The 22,352-nt window shown below is 42.2% G+C and overlaps 1 protein-coding gene across 1 annotated transcript in view; it reads right to left on the bottom strand.

The window, feature by feature from the left end:
• The window catches only part of MUC2 (mucin 2, oligomeric mucus/gel-forming), a 198,292-nt gene extending 176,218 nt beyond the window's left edge, over nt 1-22,074 (bottom strand). The window contains exons 1-2 of the mRNA XM_029583115.1: nt 21,819-22,074; nt 16,926-17,187 (exon numbers count right to left, since the gene is read on the bottom strand). Of these exons, the coding sequence (XP_029438975.1) occupies nt 16,926-17,187; nt 21,819-22,074 (518 nt within the window). The remainder of the gene's footprint in view (nt 1-16,925; nt 17,188-21,818) is intronic.
• Between the last annotated feature and the right edge of the window lie 278 nt (nt 22,075-22,352).

The raw sequence follows: 22,352 nt of genomic DNA, 5'->3' as shown, positions 1-22,352 counted from the left end.
TTTAAGTTTTTTTCTGAACTTGGCGTAACATGGCTCTAGCCTGAGAGTGGTAGGGAGGGTGTTCCATTGTTTAGGGCCTGCAATGGATAGTGCACGGTCCCTAGTAGAGGAGAGGTGGGCTTTTTTCAATGGGGGAATGGAGAGGGTGCCTTTGTTGACAGTGCGAGTGGGTCGTTCAGTGCGTATAGGACGAAAGGGTTCATCCAACCAATTGGAATTGTGCGAGTGGATGGACTTGTGCACTATGGTTAGAATTTTGAATATATATTTGTGGACTCTCTGATGCAAAAGAGAATTCAATGCCAATTGGGAGAACAGCAAAGCTGTTCAATGAATAGGCATAGGAGAAGGAGCAAACAATAATTTATCCTGCCTCAACTGTTTCTCTAATGCCAAGAGCCTTTTATCTAACATCTTCCGCCTCCAACTCAAATAGGCTATGACTTCTCCTCTCACAGCAGCCTTTGCAGTTTCCCAATAAAGAGCACGGTTAGAAACATGGACCTGATTATGCTCATGAAAATTGTCCTACTTGTTACGCTCCTGCCCGCAAGAGCGTGGGCAGGCTCTTACCTTGTTACAGCCACAGCCAGTCAGGCTGCTTCTTTCTCCCTGAATCAGCTGGGGCCGTTCCCACAGCTGTTGCCATGCGGTCTGCTCCTCGGCTGCTGTCTCTGCCTTTCCCCGACGTGCTGCTGCGATCCCGGGACCTTCAGCGAGCAGGCCGTCTCTCCCAGTGCCTGTTTCAGTCCGGGTCCTTGCCTGGCTGGGAAGCCGTCCCTGCCAGTGCCTGCAGCCTGCTTCAGCTTTCTGCTCTGCCTGCTGTCTTCACGGCATGGAGCCGTTCCTGCAGTCAGCCCTTCCCCCGCTTCCTCTGCAGCCAGCCTTACCTCTCTCTGCTTCCTCCTGCTTCTGTCCTTGCAGCTGGGAGCTGCTCCAGTGACCTGCCTTCACCCAGCTCCAGTCCAGGGCTGCTCCGCGGCTTCCTTGGGCCCTCCACGTGGCTGAGGACGCCACCAGCTTCCAGCTCTTCTCTCCAGCTTCCTAGGGCGCGGGCGCGCGCCTCTCTGCTCCTCTTAAAGGGCCAGCCAGGTGTGGCCCCCTGCTGACCCCTCCCTGGGCGTTGTCCACCTCAGCCCTACTAAAGGGCTCAGCTTTCAGTGTGTTTTTGCCTTCGCAAGGAGTTGGTCACTCCTGAGATCCTTCGCTCCAGGAAGTCGTCCGTGTTCCAGCACTTCTGCAAGGTCCTGTGTTTCGTGTTACCTGTCGGAGCTCCTCGTCCAGTCCTGATGTCTGCCTGCTGTTCCAGTCCCAAGGTCTGTCTCTTGATCCAGCCCTGAGGTGTGTCTCCTGTTCCAGTATCTGTGTTCCAGTCCTGATGTTCCTGCTGTTCCAGATATCCTTGTTCCTGATCCGAATGCTTTAACCTGCCTTGTGCTGCCAAGAGAGCAGCGTATCCTTGCCTTGTGCTGCCAGGAGTGCAGCGAACCTGCTTCCTCTTTCCTGTGCTCTCCCGCTCTCTGCGTGGTCCGCGACCAGCCTTCCAGGGCTGTGTAGGGCGCGCATGGGACAGGGTGGTCCGCGACTCAGTCCCGCGGGTGGCCTGAGTAGGGCGCCCATGTCTACCTTCAGCCCTCGTTCCTGATTCCACCTCTGTGCATCCAGTCCTGAGTCCACGCCTGTGCCTGTCCATGTCTATGCATCCTACACCTCATTCCTGAGTCCACGTCTTTGCCTGAGTCCACGTCTAAGGATCCTGCATCTATGCCTGAGTCCACGTCTATGGATCCTGCACCTCGTTCCTGAGTCCACTTCTGTGCCTGAGTCTACGTCGTTCCTGAGTCTCGTCTGAATCCATGTTCCAGTCTTCGCTGCCCTGGCCTCCATCTGGCCTGCCGCTTCGTGCCGTACCTTGCGGTAGGTCCGAAAGGGCTAGGAACGGTCGGAGGACTGTTCACAAGACCAACATTGCGTTGTTGGGTCTTCCGAAGCGTGCAGGTCCGGAGGAGGGCCTGTCTTCCATGCCGCTCCCGTCCAGCCCATGCTCGGGCATGCCACGCCTCCCGCGGCACCTCTTCAGAGCCCTCTGGGGTTGAGCCGTGGCCCAAGGACACACATCACCCAGGAGTGGGATCGCTCTCCTAGCGCTCCACAACACTACTTTCTAAGAAGGACCTAAATCCCGCATCGTATACAAGTAATCAGGAAACAGACACCTCCTATCCCCACAATTCACTTCTCCCCAATGAAAATCAACCCAAATGAGAGCATGGTCTGAATTTCCAGAGGACAAATAACCACCTGATTAATCTGAGAAAACATAGAAGCTAACAGGTGGATTGCGTGGCGTGGCAATCCCTTTCAGTGGGATGGAAAACTCACCATGAATCCAAAAGATCCAAACTATCACAGAGCCAGAGGACCCATTTGTGGTTCATTAATCTCTCTCCAGCCAGACAATGGGATTTATTGAGAGCAAGGCAAAAAATATTGTTCAGATCTCCCCCCACCAAAGTATAACCCTCCCTCATGACCTGTAGTTTACATAGAATACCCCAGAAAAAGCCATGATCATACACATTAGGAGCATAAATATTACACAATAATAAGGGCTGCCCATTCAAAGAGCCCCTTAAAATTAAAAACCTACCACCCGAATCCTTGATCTGTTCTTGAACAGTAAAGTTTTACAGATGAGGATAGCCACCCCAGCTTTTTTGGAACCAAGGGATGCCCAATAGGCATCACCCACCCACCATCTAGCCAGCTTACCATGCTCTTGGTCACTCAGGTGGGTTTCCTGAACAGTGCAATATCTGCCTGATGTCTCACTAGGACTTTCAAGATCTTTTGCCTCTTTATCGGAGAGCCCAAGCATGCCACATTCCCAGAAATCACTCTGCAGCTATCCTTAGTCATGAGAACCAGCCTTTCTCAGGGAGAGTGGTTTCTTCCACCAAGAGAGTTCAGAAAGCAGTTGCAGCTGTGGGAAGGGGGCAGGCTGGACAACTGGGCCAATCAGGATAGTTCAGGGCAGGGCCTAGGGCCTATAAAAAGGGATCCTTGGGAGACATACTTAAATCCCCCTCGAGAGGCTCAGAAGGTGACAAGGTCTCCCTGTGGAAAGAGCTTGTGGAGCAGTAAAGGCTGGCTGGACCAGGAATCTTGACCCTCTAAAGAAAAGAGCAAGGTTTGCTGACATTTATTTTCCTTTGGGATTTTGTTCTTCCCTTTTCTGCTTTGATTCGCTGAAATTGTGGACTGAAATTAAAAGACTCGCAACCCAGTGAAACAACTGGATGGTAAGACTGTGTTAAACCTCAGGTTTCCAGCGGCTCTACAGATAAGGTCCTGACTGTAGAGACCAAGTGGAGAGGGGGTTCGAGACCCTGGTTGGAAAGACACTTAAGACTTGCCCCGGACAAATAAATTATTATCTGGGATCACAAAGAGGACTGCAAAATCCATTAGGTGCACTTCCAGAAGAGAGAGACCAGCATTGAACCCCAGGACCTCATCACAATCACAAAACCAAGAGAAAAGGGGGGACAACAGGGGATTGCCATGGGGACCACCCTCCAGTACTAGGACTACATGAAAAGCAGATAAGCCCTCATACAAGAATAAAAATAAAACAAAGAGCACTGTGCCAACCTCTATATGCAGAGGGTATAAAAATCAGCACAATAAGGAGGACCCACCAATGGCATAAGAGCCCCCCACATGGCCCAGAACAGGGCCAACCCTTGAACAATATTAAATCATATTTCTCCTGCAAGTAGCAGAGAAAGGAAAATAAATTGTTCACGCAGGCTAAACTCAGTCTCTGATACCCCATTCAGTGATGATATTATTCATCATTGCAGGCAAAGAGTCCACTAAACCCTGGGCCTCAGCAGGCACAGAATAAAAAAGAATCTGTCCATTGTGATTTACTCTCAATTTTGCAGGGTACAATAAAGTGAAACGAATTTTACAGGCATGTGAGAGAGAGCATATATGAGAGAGAGCCCTTCTGAGGCCCAGTAGTTTCACTGAAAAGTCCTGGAAAATTAAGATTTTGCAGTTTCCATCTTCAGCTGTAAACCTTTGAGAAAAGCCTGTAGAATTATCCACTTTATGCTGGAAATTCAAAAAACAAGCGATCACTATTCAAGGTCCCCCCTGAGTTTCTGAGTACAATCCCAAGTGATATACATGCTCGATATCACCAGGCCCAGATTAGAATCCAGCCCGAGTTCCCGCATCAGCCAAGACACTAAAAATTCTTGAAGCTCCGTGTCCAAGACTGATTCTAGGATTCCCATGAAGCATAGATTATTCCGGCGGGATGTGTTTTCTAGGTCCTCCACTTGATCATCCAATCGTGTCACCGTGGTGCGCAAGTCTTAAATAATGGCCTCCATTTCCTTGCCGCCATCTTTGGCGTCCGACACTCGTTGCTCCACTGCACTCACCCGGTGTATCACTGTGTCCATGGAGGTTCCAAAGCCATCACATTTTTTGAAAACCTGCTCAAATTTGACATACAAGGTTTCCGAGACTGCTGTGGCCGCCACCTCCACTAGCTCCTTAGTGGACAAGCTATCTGCCAACTGCCGGTCTTCTTCCTGCTCCGCCATCTTGGAGTCACCGGGTTTCACTTTTCTTTTCTGACAATCTTAGAGGTCATCGTGACTCCTGAACCAACAAAACTATACAGCAACGCACACCAAATGCAGTAAGATAAAAAGGCAAGAGTAGCACAAGTGTAAAGCCAGTAAAGGAGCGTGGATAGTGAGAAGCCTCTGAGAGCAGAACCAAGATGCGTCCTGCTCCTAGCATGGCATCATGTGATCTCTTTAAAATTTTGTAAAAATTTAAGAGACATATGGAGGGGTCTGCAAAACTTTTGGAGGTTGAAAAGAGGTCCCAAAGGTTTGGAAACCCCTGCACTAGGCTACTCCTCCACTGCAGCAAAAGGAAAGCAAAGCTAGAATATATATGTTTCAGTAAACTGCTGAGCCAGTGCTATGGAATCAGTAATTTATCACTTTTCCAAAGTATTTAAAAACTTGTAATTTATGTAAAACAGCATTCATATACTCAGGTTCCTCTAAATGGAATATTATTTTGTGCATGTTTTTGCTTTGCTCCTACCTTTGTTTGCTTAGTTATTTGTCCTTTTTTCCTTTTCATTCAAGGATATATTTTAAATTTGGAAGGAATGTACCTTGTAACATCTTTTCCCCTGTTGTCATCTCTCATCTGCTTATGCTGGTAATGTGCAGGTTTTTGAGGATGAGCACTGCAGTAGTATGCTACTTTTTTTTGATCCAGTGAGGAAAGCATGGTTAAACAGGAGGCGCTTTCAGAAACTTTAATCTATGTGGTTCCTTATTTTTGGTGGTCTTTTCTAAAATCTAGAAAAGTCGTATAACCCAGAATTGTGCTGATGAATATCACGGATGTAAGATGTCAGGATGACCCTTGTGGTTGAAAGAGTCCTCCTAGTGTGTTCTGCTTGGCATGGGTAAGAGCAATTTAGTCTGCGCAGAAATCTGCTGTTTGAACTTACATTTTAATGTGAATCCAGAATGGTGCTGGAACTAGTTTGCTGGCAAGGGAATACTATCTCCAATCTCCATGCCATTTTCAAGCTAAAGGAATTGTAGATACTTTCCTAAAAAGTCGTGCCAGTGGCCTCTGGAGGTGTTGGGAGAAAGGAAAAGCTACGAGACAGCCATCCTATGGGCTGAGGAAGTAAAATCCACTCATGGGATGGGATTTCCAAAAATATCTGGATCCATATTTGTTTAGAAAAAGGAGTTGATCTATTCAGAGATCATTTGTGGGACTTTACTGACAATTTAGCATTGTTGAGAAATATTTTGATTCACTTGTATTCATCATGTGTTGATGTATTGAATCAGCAATTGAAAATCTTGAGAATATTGTAATGATATATATTTAGAGACTGAATTGTGTTCTATCCTACTGTTTTGATGATTATCTTCTTTTCTCTCTCCCTACACCCTTCCTAATGAACTCCGCTCTTATGTGTGCCCTTCTTCTCCACTGCAAGTTCTGACTCCTTGCTTTCCACCTTCAGCCTTACAGAATACACTTCCTGTGTCTGTGCATCATGCTCCCTCCCCTTTTCAAAACTAATTTTCAATCCTAAGTACTCCTCTATAACACATTTCTTCCAGATTCTTGTTTGTGATGTATGTTTATCTTGACGATTGTAAGCTCCTTGTAGCAGGGACTGTCTCTTATATGTGTCTGCACAGTTCGACATATGTCTAGTAGTGCTTTTAAAATAACTAGTAGTAGTATCTAGCTCAAAAAATAAGGCAACCCCACTTAGAAACAGCCAGCAAGTGCATGCGATGAAATTACTTCTCTTTGAGTTAATTAACTCTGAACTGTTTCTCCTCCAGAGGTCCTTATTGATGAAGGCTCATGGCCAGGGCCAGTGCAAGGATATTGGGTACCCTAGGCGACCCTTGCTCTGCCCCCCCCCCCCCCCAAGTCACGCCCCCCTACCTGTTTCGGCACTGACTGTGTGCTTCTCAGGGCTGCTCGCGGCCCTGAGAAGCACACAGTCTCTATTTCTCTTTGCCACGTCAGGGATAGGCCCTGCTAGCGGCACCATGTGGCTGCTCTTTGGTGCCCCCTATTGCTCAGTGCCCTAGGCGACTGCTGAAGTTTGCCTAATGGACACGCCGACCCTACTCATGGCAGAGCAACATGTCATGTGTGTCAGTGTAGGCCATGACCTTACCTTGGTAAAAACATGGCTACATTTATAAATACTTAGAAATTTAAGTATTACAAATTCACCATCTCAATTGCGACTAACTGGGACCCTTGTTGGGAATCCCAGCAGAGTGGCTAAAGATTGGATCGGTATGGAGAAGGAAATGTCCTTTCAGATGTCTTATTTTTGTGTCTTGACTAGATTGTATGCACCACAAATGAGGAATTTTCTCTTGTTTGTACCTGTATAACACTGGTACATCTAGTAGTGTAGTATAGAAATGACGTGTATCAAGTGGTAGCAGTAAGAGGTGATACCTCAATAACAAGGTTAAGAGAAAGCATACTAACAGGGGACTGTGGAAATTTTCTCTCTCACCATCATCTATGGATAGCTGGAAGTCTCTTGTCATTCTAGCACCTTCCACAAGGGCTAAGACATTAAACAATGAAACATTTAATCTTATATTTTATTTACAAGAGTGAAGCAGAAAACAGGAAAACATATGAAAATATCAGAAATACTTCCACTTTAGCAGAATTGTGAAAACATGGGTTTCATAGTATAGCTGTTTTAAGACAAAGCTTTCAGATCTTTAAATAGAAGTAAGATTATCACAGCCTCCTCACATAGGGGCCAATGCAATATGGTGCGCTGAGCTGAGCGCACTCTTAACGTGCAGTTGGACGTGGGTAGAATAGGCGGGCGCTAATCAATCCCCTAATGCAATAAGGGGATTAGTGCCTATTCAACGCGTGTCTAACGTGGAGTGAATGTAATAGCGCTCTTCACATGCAAATGCATTTGAATGAGGCTATTAGCATTCACTCCCGATGCAAAAAGAAAAATGTGTGTCTCCGACGCACATTTAACTGTCATCTATTAACGCCTGCCAGGAGCAGGCATTAATAGATATGCGCATCAAAAAAGAATAAAAAGAAAAATAAAAGAAAAAAAATTGATGATCGGGCCCATCACAACAACCGACGCCAAGTTTAACGGCGTCGGTTTTCGTTACCCGGACAGCCACAAAAACAGACGCCGATAAACCTGGCATTGGTTTTTGTGACAGAAAACCAACGCCAAGTTTATCAGTGTCGGTTTTCGTGGCTGTCCACCGGTAACGAAAACAGACGCCGTTAAACTTGGTGTCGGTTGTTGTGATGGGCCCGATCAATTTTTTTTTCTTTTATTTCTTTTATTTCTAAACTTTCAAGATAGCGGTGGCGAACTGGTTGGAGAGCCTGAGGGCAGCGAAGAAAACCTCCTTGCTGCAAGATGGTAAACACCAACCACTGTTTTCAAACCGCATGGCCTTCTTTATCTCTGTCTATCCTTCCCTCCTTCCTCAGCCATTCTTCGGCCTGCCTCAGGTAATCAGAGAGGGCAGTTGTTCATCCTTTTTCTGCTCTAGAGGGGCACCAACCCCAATCCCTTGGCTAGTGACCGCTAAAAACAAATGCCGAGTTTATCGGCATCGGTTTTCCTTAGCGGCAGACAGCCACGAAAACCGATGCCGATAAACTCGGCGTTGGTTTTCAGTGAACTAGTCACGAAAATCAGCGCTGGGTTTATCGGCATCGATTTTCATGGCTGTCTGCTGCTAAGGAAAACTGATGCCGATAAATTCGGCATTGGTTTTTAGCAACTAAAACCAATACCAGGTTTATCGGTGTTGGTTTCCCTTACTGCTGTAAGGCAGTCACAAAAATAGATGCCAGGTTTATCGGCATCAGTTTTCATGACCGGTGTATGGCAGTCACGAAAACCTTTGGGTTTGCATTAGCAAGGATGCGCTACTGTCACAAGAGACCCTAGTGCATCCTTGTTAATGTGACCCCCTAATTTAAGTATTGCATGGTGCCATCCTTTGGGGGGGGGGGGGGGGCCATACGCGCATCAAGAGAGTCGGTGCTGACTCTTCAGTACCCGCTTTCTATGCGACTTTATTGCCTCGGCCCCATACTTATGCTTGTGACTGAGTCATATCAATGCTGCCCCAGAGGAAAAGCAAGCAATTATTTCTACCTCTGATATCAGTTGACTGAATTTATTGTAGTCTTTGGGATGTCAGGGCAATTCATATTCTTACTATTGTACCCCAATTCTAAAGTAAATTTCATTAGAGTCATCAGATTGTTCCAAGGAACATTAGCAAATGTTTCTCTTATTTTGGAATTGTAGTTCCCCTCCCAGAGTAAGTTTGGAATTGATATCCAATGGAATCACATAGCAATACCACCTTCCTCACATGAAAAGGTCTGTGTATACTTTAAGAGATCACACTGTCCATATTTTTAAAAATTGGTAAGTATAAAGGGGTAAAATCTACCGAAGGTATTGCTTCAGGTTTTTCAAGTCAGGTATGAGGAATATTGATTGTAGGGATGTGCATTCATTTGAAACAAATGGATAAAATGCAACAAATGAGACCATTTTGGCTTCATTGATGGACCCCTTAAATGAATGGAGTGTTCCCATAAATTTAAACAAATTTCCGTTTCATTTGTTTATGTTCCCATTCAAGTCTATGGCCCACTGAAAAGTATTGCAGTGAAATTGGTAACTAGAGCAATCAACAAATTCCTGAGAAGGGTAGTAGCCAGGAAGGACCTGAGGTGGAAGACGTTGGCAAGTAGACAAAAAGGAGGACCAAGCAAGGAGAAGTTGCCCTGCTCCTCTTGGGAGAGGGGTGTCTTGCTGCATACCTCTTATGCTACATCTTGAAGTTCTTGCTGCTATTCATTCTTACTGCCATACCCTAGGTTTTATATCTTGGGGATCTTGCTACCATTTTGACTTGCTGCTATACCCCATATGCTATACTCAGGGTCTTGCTACCACTCTGCCTAGCTGCCATGCCTATGATGTTACACCTTAGGGGTTTTGCTACCACTCTGCTTTGCTGCTATACCTCTAATGCTACACCTTTGGAGTCCTTCTGTTTTGCTGCCATACCCATGATGAAAATTTTACTTCTCTACATCCCTAATTGACAGATTTGTATGAGGAGAGCATAATATTGGAAGAGCAGTATGTAGAAGATGAAGAACTGAGCTGAAGTTTGTATTTCTGTTGCTAAAAGTACCCTCACCATTCATAAGCGCTAAAAGACAAGTCCTTAGTTTTGAACAGTGCAGGAATTTTAATGAAGACTGATGTTCCCCATTCTCCTTGCCTCCCATATGCTTTAGTGCACACATAGACTCTGATCAGCAGGTATCACTTAATACTTAATGAATTTCAGCTGATAACCTCACATAATAAACTGCACACTGGGTAGCCATTTGTAAATAAAAGCTCTTTACACTGGAGTCTAGCCAAGAATATGTATCACTAGACAGCTGTCTTAAGCTTGTAGCAATTATTTACTTTTCTCTTCATCCTTGTATTCTTTAGGAGGATCCCTGTCCTCTGTTTAACTTTGTCGTCTTTCTGACATCAGACCATGACACAACAAAAGGGTTTATATATTTTGAGGTCCGTATTCAGAGGCATTTAACCAGTTAACTCCCATATTATTTATTTATTAATTTAATTTTTGGAAAGCTGGTATCCCACACATCTTTATATTCATGGTGGCTAACAAAAAAAATGAATCATAACAAAACCATACTATACAAGCTAATCAGCTATTTCTGGGCACTTATCCAGCTAAAGTTTAGCCAGATATCTCATTATTCATTTAATATTTAGATGGATAGCATGGGGCATTTCTGGGAGCATATTCACTTAATTCTGGTCACGTCATACAGCAGTCCTAAAGGTAGCCAGATAATCTTATTCAGCTATCTTTAAGATAGCTGCCTATATTCAATTGTGTAACTGTACAACTGAATATCCCTCCAAAGTTAGCCAGTGACTGAAAATTACCCTTTTTTTTTTGCTTTCTTTCTTTGTAAAACATTGCTCATTCTCCCCATCAAGCATTCATTAAAGAATCATCTTGTGCAGATTCGCTCCCTTGCATAGGTCATAAAGGGGTACATTTTCCATAGGGCTCGTAACTGGCTATGGGTGCACATACTGTCCATCCCACACAAACCCAGCTGATTTATACACCTAAGGTACCCACCCGTATTATGTTTGAGGATTGGCTTGTTAGGCAGCTAAAAGTGTGCACATCCCCTATAGCGATGTTGAATATTGGCATTAAGTATGCACATTAGTGGCATGCCTACTAAGCACATACATTTCCAATCATGCACCAGAAACTCCTCCCCCAGAATACCTCTTTTGTATGTGGCTAAAAGTATGCATGTAATGAAAGTGTTGCATACTTTTCAGGCAACCAAAATCTCACCAGTGTGGATTCAGCAAATCTACCCACATCACTTCCTATTATACATGCACAGATCCTAATTAAGCCTTAAGATTGTTCCTTATACTGCTCAGAAAGCAAGATAGTTACCTTGCTCTCCAAAGTTGCTACTAGTACTGATCTCTGACCTGCCAATAGGTGTCTAAGTGTCAGACACAGAAAGAGGGGTATGACCATCTCTTCCCACATGGTTTTAAGAGTTGAATTTTCAGGAAATTCGTTGCAGACCTGCAAATTTTACCAATGACTAAGTTATAGAACATGGATTCTCAAGTGCTGAAAATACTAAAAATACTAGCACTAACTGGGAATAATGGAGAAACCTGTAAAATGTAAAATGACTTACAACATATATTATAAATAAGCATGTGTAAAATAGACCGGTCTATTGTACAGAGCTGCAAGGCATCATGGATAGATTAAGCAAATATTGCCCCAGTGTATCCTAGAACCTAAATCTTGGTTTGGCTTTTGAAAAGCAGAGATGCAAGTCTCTGCATGCATGGAACTAGTTCAGTTGTTGCCGGTTGACCCAAAACATATGGAGGACAATTTTCAAATAAATTTAGCTGGCTAACTAGAAAATGTACTTTCACAACATAAAAAAAAAGAGATGCTTCTATGGTACAGCTAGGCCAGAAAAGAGAACTGCATGCATACAGTTTAATTTTCAAATCTATGCGTGTAGTTATGCCCCCATTTTCCTTAACCCACAGAAAATGCAGAGGGCAGAGTACATGGATAAGTTTGTCTGGGCCGGTGCTTCCAATTGGCAAACTAGGCAGTTGCTTAGACAGCCAAAATTTCTGGGGTGAACAAATCCTGCCAGCACGAGGCCCAGAGTTCTGTGCTAGAGCCAGCATCAGCAAAGAAGGGAACATTATAGTGAAGCCACGAGCACTGTAGGAGGGAGCGCTGTACTGGAGCTGCCACCAATAGGTAAGCTGATGGAGGAGGGTGCATGACCAAAGGTTCACATAGGGTGGCAAATCTTTTGTACCCACTTCCATGTAAGTACATTTTCAATGGACGCTCATTTTGAAAGATAAGGTACAAGTCATTTCTCTTTCAAAAATTCACTGAAAGATATAGTGCATGGGTACAAAAGTACCTCATATCTTGCCACTAGGTGACTGAGTGAATATTGCCTCCCTGGTGCCCTGTCTTGAGGATGAGATGTCTGAACCAAAACTCAAAACACATACCCTGATTGCTACTGCAAAAAAGTACACACACTCCCCAGAAGTACGAAGACTCTCTAGGGATCAGGAGATCCAGTTTTCAAATGACTCATTGATAAAAGATGATATGGATGGAGCAGACATTAGCCAACAAAGTACATGGGGTATATTTGGGACGTCCTTACATGGCATACAGGTTAGATGTGTCTTCTAAAAACTTTGCAAATACAATTTCATGGCAGCAGTTAATGATTGTACTGGATGTATATCCCAAACCAGTGTATGTCAAATTATGATATTAATCCAGCCAGGAAAGCAAAATTAGGAACTTTCTCTAGCTTTCATAAAACCAAATGAAGTATGGGATTTCTTTCACTTTAGATTGAAGGGGACAATGCTTACAGGAAATGCTGATCTCTCACCCCCAAGCTCTTTTCATATATGGCAAAGTGTTCCAAATCCCCACCTATGGATAAGGGATCTGATTTATCCCTAGTCAATGTGGATAAATCAGTGAACAGGAACTAATTCCTGACTGCTGTAACCATGGCTGCTCCCAGATGTGCAATGGAATGGTAAAGGAACCATTTAAGTCATTTTTTGAAAATTCTTTAACCGTAGGGTTGCCAACTGGTTCCAGTTTCACAGGACAGCCTGATCCGCTCCTGGTTTTACCCCGTGGCATGCAGGGACTTGAAGTTCTATCTTTCATAGGGAAATCAATCGGAAATGAGTGCTACAAGCTCACAGATGCAATGAGATAAACCCAGGAGTGAATTAATCTGTCCTGAATAAAGGCAACCCTATGCAACAATGAAAATATGTAGTTGGCTCGCTACATAGTACACAGAGAATGCCTCTTTATTTTAATGTTTATGATCCATGTCTTCTTTCACTTTAGCTACCACCAATTTGGAGAATTTTAATCATTTTGATTTTTTTTTTTACAGCAAACTAAGGCCTAGATTTATCAAAATGCAGTAAATATCGCATGCGATAGGAAAAGGGGTGTGTTTTATGGTAATAGTACTACGAAGGAATTTCTTTTTAAGGGACAGCTGGCACTTTTGGCTAATGAGATGAAGAGTCTTTAAAACACAAAGAATAAAAAGCTAAATGCAGACGAAACCTGTTAAACGAGAATGGGTTTTATCAGGTTCTCGTGAGCAATTGTATTCAGAACAATGGATTATGGGATGCAAAGAACAGGTTCATGCCACAGAACCTGTCTTGTATTTTAATCTTTTACTGCAAAGCAAATCAAAATGTTGAATTGGTTTATTGTATGTAGAAAAATTCTATTTTTAAAATCTCCTTTAATTTGGTGCTATTCTGCTATACCTATTCCTTTAACAGACATTACCAAAGCATGCATTCCAACAGTCATATGACTACATATGTGTCAAATATTCTGTGCTTCTTCTGTGCCAAATTGACTATCATCTTTATTGTTTGACAAATAATGTGTATTGTGTACAAATGAGCTGTAATCTTGAGAATAAAGGAGGTGGTGATACTTCAGTACCAGTCATCGATGTCATCTGGACCACTGCTTTCATTTTTTAAGGCTGTACCTCTGCAGGAAAATAGATTGAGTAGATGCAGAGAAGATTTTCCAAAAATGGTGTTAGATAATTAACCTTTTGAGCTGAGATTTTAGGGGCCTATTGTAAATATGTATACTTTTGAAGAGAGGGTGACCAGATAGATTTATTTAAAAAATCTAAAGTACAAATATACAAGAGGTAAACATTTTTCAGTGGAAACAAAGGATTACAATGAGTCTTAAAGGATTTAGATTCAGGAGTGCCATAAGGGAGCATTTCTATATAGATAGGGTAGTGGATGCATTGGATAACTTACCAGTACCAATGGAAGCAAACATGTTATCAGAATTTTAAAAGGCATGGGACGGGCATTGAATAGAAACATAGAAACATGACAGGAGAAAAAGACTGCATGGCTCAACCAGTCTGCCCATCCGTCCAATTAATTTAGCATTATAATTCTCATCACTTCCTTAGAGATCCCCTATATTTATCCCATGCTTTCCTGAATTCAGACACTTTTTTTGTCTCCACCACTTGCAAGTAGAAGTGGTGGAGACAAAAGTAATATATTTTGCGGTGGCAAAAGATTGTAAAGCCCAAGCCTATGGCAGGGCAGGCCACTTCTGGTCCTCAAGAGCCACCAACAGGTCTGGTTTTCAAGATATCCTCAATGAATACACACGAGAGATTTGTGTGTACTGCCTCCATTGTGAAAATCAAGCTTATTTGTGACTCCTAAGAACTGCAGTTAACCATCCCTTGCCTTTGGAATAGCAATAAGCGAAAAGAAAGGGTGAACAGAATAGATCTGGTGGTGTCAACAAGTTTTGTGTTTCAATATGAATGAATCCCTATTATGGCAAAAAATCTGTGTTGCTACTGCATAATAATTTCAAGGAAACAATAGCATGAGTTGTTTCTGTTGGGGTGACATATGAAGGATGAAAACAGACATGAGCAAGTAGTTAATTAATTTACATATTTAAAATTCTTATATACCAATTTATGTTACAAAGAACAATCAAGTTAAAGCTGCTAGGGCCTTCTTACTATGTTAGTTTGTTTATTTATTTATTTAATTCTTTTACATACCAACCTTCATGATTTGTATCATATCAGATCGGTTTACAAGGAACCTGGGGGTTAACATTCACGATTAACAAGGTCATTAACAGGAGGCAAAGTTGTAGGGAAGTTGTAGTTGTAGGGAAGACAGTTATTCTCTGTAACACCTACACTATAGTAGTATTATAGACATGTATTTCTTCTATTGTAACAACATGATGCTGTATTACAGTGAAAGACGACTATGAAGAAGGATAATTCCCATCATTCACCATGAAAATGACTAGAAAAATTAACTCCATGATAAGGGGCTATAGCAGCAATGATCAACCTGATGCAATATGAAAATCAGTATAGTTGGTACTATATGAAATAACGTCACCACTGTTAAGAAGATCAGTCCTCTTTCTTTATTTTTGTCCAATGGTTTCCTCCTGCTCCTTTCTGGATTCCCAGCTCAATCAGAGCTATAGCACCATGAACCTTCATTTGTAACTGCTCATAGTATTTCCTCTATATTTATATACCTGTCCAACTTACTTATTCCACCCCTCACAGCTGCAGTTCTAGGTCAAGGATCACAGCTCCCACTGGAATGCGGTAAAGTGGATTCTGAGTGATCACAAGGCTCACTAAGGCTTTTCTCTCATTCTGTGTCTATGAGGAATGACCTTAATGAATCAGTTACTAAGTATTGCCAATTTGCAATGGTGGGTACACTCATCCCCCCCCCCCCCCCCCCCCCCCCCCCAAAAGGACTATGCATACTGCCAGTCTGTGGAGAAGAGACTTGGGGAATAAAACCCAGGTGTTTTGTATGGCAGTGCACAGCACAAACACTATGCCACCACTCTTCATTTCGATAGCTGAGTCCTTGAAAATGGACAAAGTAATGAGCTGAGACAGGATACATCCTAAGATATTAAGAGAGCTTAGATTCCAGCAGCTTAACTGATGGTTCTGTTCAATAATTCTTTGGAGACATGAATGTTTCTAGAAGCCTTAATATGAACAGATTTTGTCCTGCTTCATAAAAACGGGAGTAGGGTGAGACTGATAACTACATACCAGTAATTCTGACCTCAGTGAGCCATAAATTGATGGAATCACTAATATAATATAGAGTAATGGATTATCTTGAATTCAATAGATTACAGGAGGCTCATAAATAAACTGAATTGTCTACAGGTGAGTCCTAAGGTTGCAAACTGGGTTAGAAATTGTTTGAACAGTAGGAAACAGAGCGCAGTGGTAAATGAAGCTTATACCAAATAAAGGGGATTTATCAGTTGAATGCCTCAGGGATCAATTCTAGGTCTAAGATCATTCTATATTTTCATAACGAATAATGTCGAGGAGTTAGAAGAAAAGGTTTGTCGTTTTATAGTAAGTTCTATAATAGAGTGGACATTCCAGTTGGAGCTAAAAAATGAGAAGCTTGAGGAGTTATCAAGACTACAACAACTGAGATTTAATACAAAAAGGGTAGAGTTATTCATTTGGGATGCAGTAATTCAAGAGAGCAGCACAAAATTGGGGTGAGATAATCATATGTAAGATCTTAGGGTTATCATATCTAACTATAATATTCAGTTCTAAAGAACATATCTCCAAAAGGATATAGACAGAATAGAGGAAGATCAAAGGACTACCAAAATGGTTCGGAGTCTGCACCATAAGCCACCGATTTATTTAGTTATGAACATTTGATGTTCTGCCTTTCCTAAACTAGCATGAAGGCAGATTATAATCAAAATTATAATTAAAAAATTACAATTACAGTTGTGCCACAATTTACAATAAAGACAGTTACATTGTTTCAAAGTTTACCATAAACAGGAGCGAACATGATGGCACAGTATATACGTATATACAGTTAGCAGTGCAAGGTAGATTGTAGTGGTTGTTAGATTATAACATTATTTTGACGGCAGAAGGCATGGAATCCTCACAGAGCCCAAGGGCTCAACTGTTATTGTGCATTTCACGTTAGAGTCATGACTACAATCCCATTCTAGTTCCCAAAGAATTTAAAGGTATACAAAAATTGTCAAGGAATTACTTACATGGCTCCATTCACCACCACCATGAGGGGAGTCAAGTAGATGGTAACATCTTTGATGGTGACCAGGATGTACTTGATATGGGGGTGCCCATCAATCAAGGTACGCTGGATATGAACCGAGAATTCCTTATAAGATTCGTGGCAGTCTGAAGCAAAGTTGTAATCACAGAGTCCAGGAAACTGATATACATCTCCATCAAAGGTCTTGTAATGGTTGTTCCCCCACGTGCTGCAGACAAAGTGACCATGACTATGTGTTCGACCTGTTTATCCAAATAAATAGACAAAAAAAAAAAAAATCAACTGAATTCAAATAATTATGTTAAGTAGAAAATGCATTCAACTTCTAAAAGACCCGTTGATGATAAATATTGCTTCTTTTACTATCTCTTAGAATATTTAGTGAGGTTTACTGGTTCCTTTCATAGTGAACAGGCAGTTAACTCAAAAAGATGAAGACCCACAGAAAAAAAGGCAGTCTGACATTTTCAGTATCCATAATAAAGAACATAAGAACTGCTATGCTGAGTCAGACCAAAATCCATCAAGACTAGCACCCTGTCTCCGATAGTGGCCAATCCAATCACAGATCCCATAAAGTAGATCTAATTTCTGTTAGTCATTCCCAGGGACAGCAATAGTTTTTTTTGTTTCCTCCAGGAATTTGTCCAAACCTCTTTTAAGCCCAACTGTGCTAGTTGTCTTGACCACGTCTTCAGGCAACAGATTCCACAGCTTGATAGTGTGCTGAGTGAAAAGGCACTTTCTATGATCTGTTTTGGATCTGCTGGTTGTTAGTTTCATGGAGTGTCCCCTTGTTTTAGTATTATTTGAAAAGGTAAATAACTATAGTTTATTTACCTGTTACACCTCTATCATGTCCCCTCTCAGTCTTCTCTTTTCCCAGCTGAAGAGCCCTAGCCTGTGTAGCCTCTCATTATAGGAGAGATTTTCCATCCTCTTTATTATTTTTATCACCCTCCTCTACACCTTTTCTAGTTTTCTTGAGATGGAGTGACCAAAACTGCTCACAATACTGAAGGTGCAGTCACACCATGGTTCAATACAGAGGCAATAGAATTTGTGATCCTGGCTTTTATTTGATGAGTCCTTTGGCTTGTCTTTATCTTTTTTATTATTATTAATAAAATCATTTGTATTGCACATACCAGATGTATGCAGTGCTGTACAGAGACAAAGGACAGTCATGAGAGCATAAGAAATGCCATGCTGGGTCAGGCCAAGGTCCACTGAGCCCAGCAGCTGGCCTCTGATAGTGGCTGGTCTGGGTCACAAGTACCCTGCAGATCACAAAATGTAGTCCCTACTCCTTGGAGCATACAATAAATAAATAATAAGAAAGACAGGAAAAAAATGAGAGGCTTTGAGATAAGACGCAAAGCCATGATTGGGAAGGCTATGATAGGAGTGACTGAAGAAGGGGCAACTTTTCATTAAGGAGAGCTAATAGGAATGAGGCATTGGAAGAATTATTTTAAGAAACATCCAGTGGGATGGCTGAGGGGTTTTGTGGCTTTTTGTTTTATTTTTTTTTAAGTGATACAGATCTCCACCTGAAAAGCAGCTTTCAGTCTCCACCCTACCTTCCTTTCATAGCAACTTGAGCATTTTTCTCTATAAGTCCATTGCAAGAGAGCAAGCAGTAATTAACACTTGAGTTGCAAGATATGTTGTAAAGTTACCTTTTGTAGAGCTCATGTGGGGTCGATGTTTTCGCCGGCTTTGCCGGCCTATGCGTTGGTCAGAGGTGGTTGGCGAGATTTATTCTGTTTCGCACAATTCTTTGCAGCTGATGTCTCAAACATGCGCATGTTTGCATGCTTGACGTCAGCTTGCATGCGCGCGCATGGAGTAAAGTTTAGTTGCAGCGTGTGCGGGTGCTGGTGGGAATTGCGTGTGGTTCATGCCAGGATGTGGGCGTCTTGTGAGCTGGGGTGCGAGCTGGTGGCTGTATTCGAGAGTCTTGGGTCAGAACGTGGGGCCGAGTGGGGTGCTGGGGCTTGAGATGATTCCAATGCTACTGCAAAAGGTACATCACAAATTTGTCTTATTAACTGTACTGGGAAGAGGCGTTCTGGTTGCCTTGGCAACCTAACAGCAACCCTGAACGTAGCTTCTCAGTTTGTCTCTGCATAAGTTTTTTCTTTATTTTTGCTTGTTGCTTTGAATTAATATATTTATTGACTTGTAGTTAAATATTTACTTGATCCTGATGTTCCTGTTTGAAAACTAATTTATTCTACAATGCAGCACCTTCTGTAGTAATGCCGCCATTGGTTCCTCCAGTTGTAGGTCCAGCTGCAGCCTCCAGTTACCTGTACCACCCCGTTATGCAGGAGATGCCAAACAGTGCCGGGGTTTTATCAATCATTGCCTTATAAGGTTTTCTCTTAAACCCACACAATTTCCATCTGATCAAGTGAAGACTGCATATTTATTGTCTTTATTAGATGGCAGAGCTTTGGCTTGGGCTTCTCCATTATGGGAAAGAGGAGATCCGATATTGGGAGATCTGCCACAATTTCTACACAATTTTAAGCTTGTATTTGATGAACCAGCTCGACAATCTACTGCAGCCTCTGAACTGTTACATCATCGTCAAGGCTCATGGCCGCTGGTAGATTATGCAGTAGAATTCCGCACTTTGGCATCAGAACTAGGATGGCGAGAGGATAGCTTACACAGTATTTTTTTGGAAGGATTATCTCCTTGAATTAAAGATGATCTAGCAGCAAGGGATCTACCAGAAGATCTAGAAGGTCTTATCAATTTGTCTGGAAGAATTGATCGTAGACTTCAACAATGGTCTCGAGAGCTTAGACCTGTTACACTAGCTCCATCTTTTTCTCAACCAATGTCTGTACCTTCGGAACACCAATCCATTCAGAGTATGGAACCCATGCAAGTCGGTCATAGTCCACTTACACCGGAGGAAAGAAAGTGTCGACGTACTTTAGGTTTATGCTTATATTGCGGTGAAAAGGGACATATGTTAGTGCAATGTAAGGAATGACCGGGAAACTATCAAGCCTAGGTATTACTGGGGAGCTAATCCTAGGTTATTTGAGTCCAGCTCCTCAATGTACTGTTCCGGTTACCTTGGAGAATCCTGGGGGAACTTTTTCAACACAGGCTCTTCTTGATTCTGGGGCAGGAGGAAATTTCATTCTTGCTGACTTAGTACAACAGTTACAACTGTCGGAGGTTCCTCATTCTCTACCACTTCGAGTGTCTTCTATTCATGGGACTCCTTTGCCAGGAAGTATTTCTTCCATCACTGCACCTGTGATATTACGCACTGGGATTCTTCATAATGACAAACTTAATTTTTATGTGTTGCTCAAATCTATTCATCTAATAGTCTTGGGTATACCTTGGCTTCAGAAACATTCACCCATTATTGATTGGAGGTTGTTACAGATCACGTCTTGGAGTATAGCTTGCTTTTCTAGTTGTTTGTCCGATCTGCCATGGTCCTGTGTATCTTTGGCTGTTACTCCTTTGTCATTTCATCTATCTACGACCAACTTCAGTTTTACCACCTCTTTTTAGACGCTTCTGTGTTTGACCATCATAATAGGCATCATTGTGTGGTGTTATGCAGCCATTAGCACTCTGCCTTATTTTTAATCATAGGTCAGTCCATAGTATTGGGACATTGCCATCTCAGTACAAGGAGTATGCAGATGTGTTTTCTTTTTTTTTTTTTTTTTAATTTATCAATTATATAATTATTACAAGCATCCATTTGTGTTAGAATATCCTACAGCACAAATTATAGAAATATCAATTTCAGAATATTCAACATTAAGAACATAATTCAATTCTGTGCATGTAGTCAAATATAAGAAATAAGGGAGAGCTTAAACAATTGAGCATCAAAAAAGAAAACTCAAATCATACTTAACAAGAAAATAAAGGTGACCTGAACGGTTCTCCGCAATTATTCAATACACTCAAACAGCCTGCTTATATGGGGCTAGGGTGTGAATCCAGGAATGCCCTCAATTATACTGGGTCAAAGAAAACGTAGCATTGAGCCTGATACATTAAACAACATTTGCATGGAAATTGAAGTTTGAATGTTATTCCTTTCTGCACTGCTTCTCCTCTCATTCCCAAGAAGATTTTCCTCCTCATTTGAGTCTGTTTTACTAAATCTTGATAGCACCAAACTTTTTGGCCAAAAAAATAACATCTGACTATTTCTAAAATAGTGCTTAAAGATATTATTTTTATCCATTAGAAATGTAAACATCACTAATAAAGGTCTACGACATGTAACTATCAAATCCTGAGACAAATTCAACAGATTTGACAATTCTGGTGGCTCTTGTTGTTCATTATCTTCTCTCTCATTTGAGTAAAGGTAATATGCTTTTGATATCATGGGTTTCAGTTCATCTGGTATCTTTAATATTTGTGAGACATACAACTTAAATAGTTCTATTGGTGAAATGTTCTTAAGAACTGGAAAATTCAAAAATCTTAAGTTGTGAGCTCTCAAAACATTTTCAATTTTCTCTAATCTTTTATCAACTTCCATATCTTTTTGCATTATAGATGTATTCACTTTTTCAACTGCTTTAACTTTTTCTTCCAATTTGTCAATTTTATTTTTCTGTATTTTTATCAGTTGCATTTTCCTTAACTTGTTGTTTGACTTCTATAACTTCTTTAGTCAGGCCCAAAATCACTTTTTCTAAGGACTGGAGAGCTTTCCAAATTGTGTTTAATGAAATCTCAGGTTCCATTAATGATATTATCTGCGCTGGGGCAGCCTGAGTTCCAGCTTCGCCCCCACAAGCTGCTAGGCCGGCACCGCTCCCATGGCCTATCGATCTTAACCCTGCATCGAGATCAAGTCCCGTACTTCCATCTACTTCTCCGGGTAGTACCTTGTCTCCGTGCTCCTGTGTGATAAGTCCTTCCCCATCTTGAGTCTGTTGGAATGCCTCAGCCTCTCCTCGGAGCATCTCCGTGGTGCTCTTTTCACCCCGCAAGCTGCTTTCTTCCCCATGGCCTGGTGGTGCCGGCCTTTTCGGTGAGCCGGGGCTTAGAATTATTTTGGTCGGGGACATTGGCTCACTCTCCAGAGCTCGATCCCCTGCGACCTTCTCATCCGGCATTTACGGAGACACAGCGGCGAAAAAACTCTAAATCCTGAGTTGCGATGACTCCAGAGGGGTGGAGGAGCTCTCTCCAACCCTCACCTGGGCCTTGCGCTTTGTGTGGGGCATCGTGGCAATTTTTCAGTAAGCAATTCATCGGGAGCTCTTAACGCCATGACCGTTCAGGCAGATGTGTTTTCTAAAGAAAAGGCGGAACTTTTACCTGAACATTGAAATTTTGATTGTGCTATAGATTTACTACCTGGTGCAATTCCACCTCGAGGAAGGGTCTACCC

The sequence above is a fragment of the Rhinatrema bivittatum genome, chromosome 17, assembly GCF_901001135.1.
Source record: "Rhinatrema bivittatum chromosome 17, aRhiBiv1.1, whole genome shotgun sequence".
In the NCBI taxonomy this organism is placed as follows: Eukaryota; Metazoa; Chordata; class Amphibia; order Gymnophiona; family Rhinatrematidae; genus Rhinatrema; species Rhinatrema bivittatum.
Note: the sequence above shows the minus strand (reverse complement) of the source record. Positions and strands in the feature narration are given on the sequence as shown.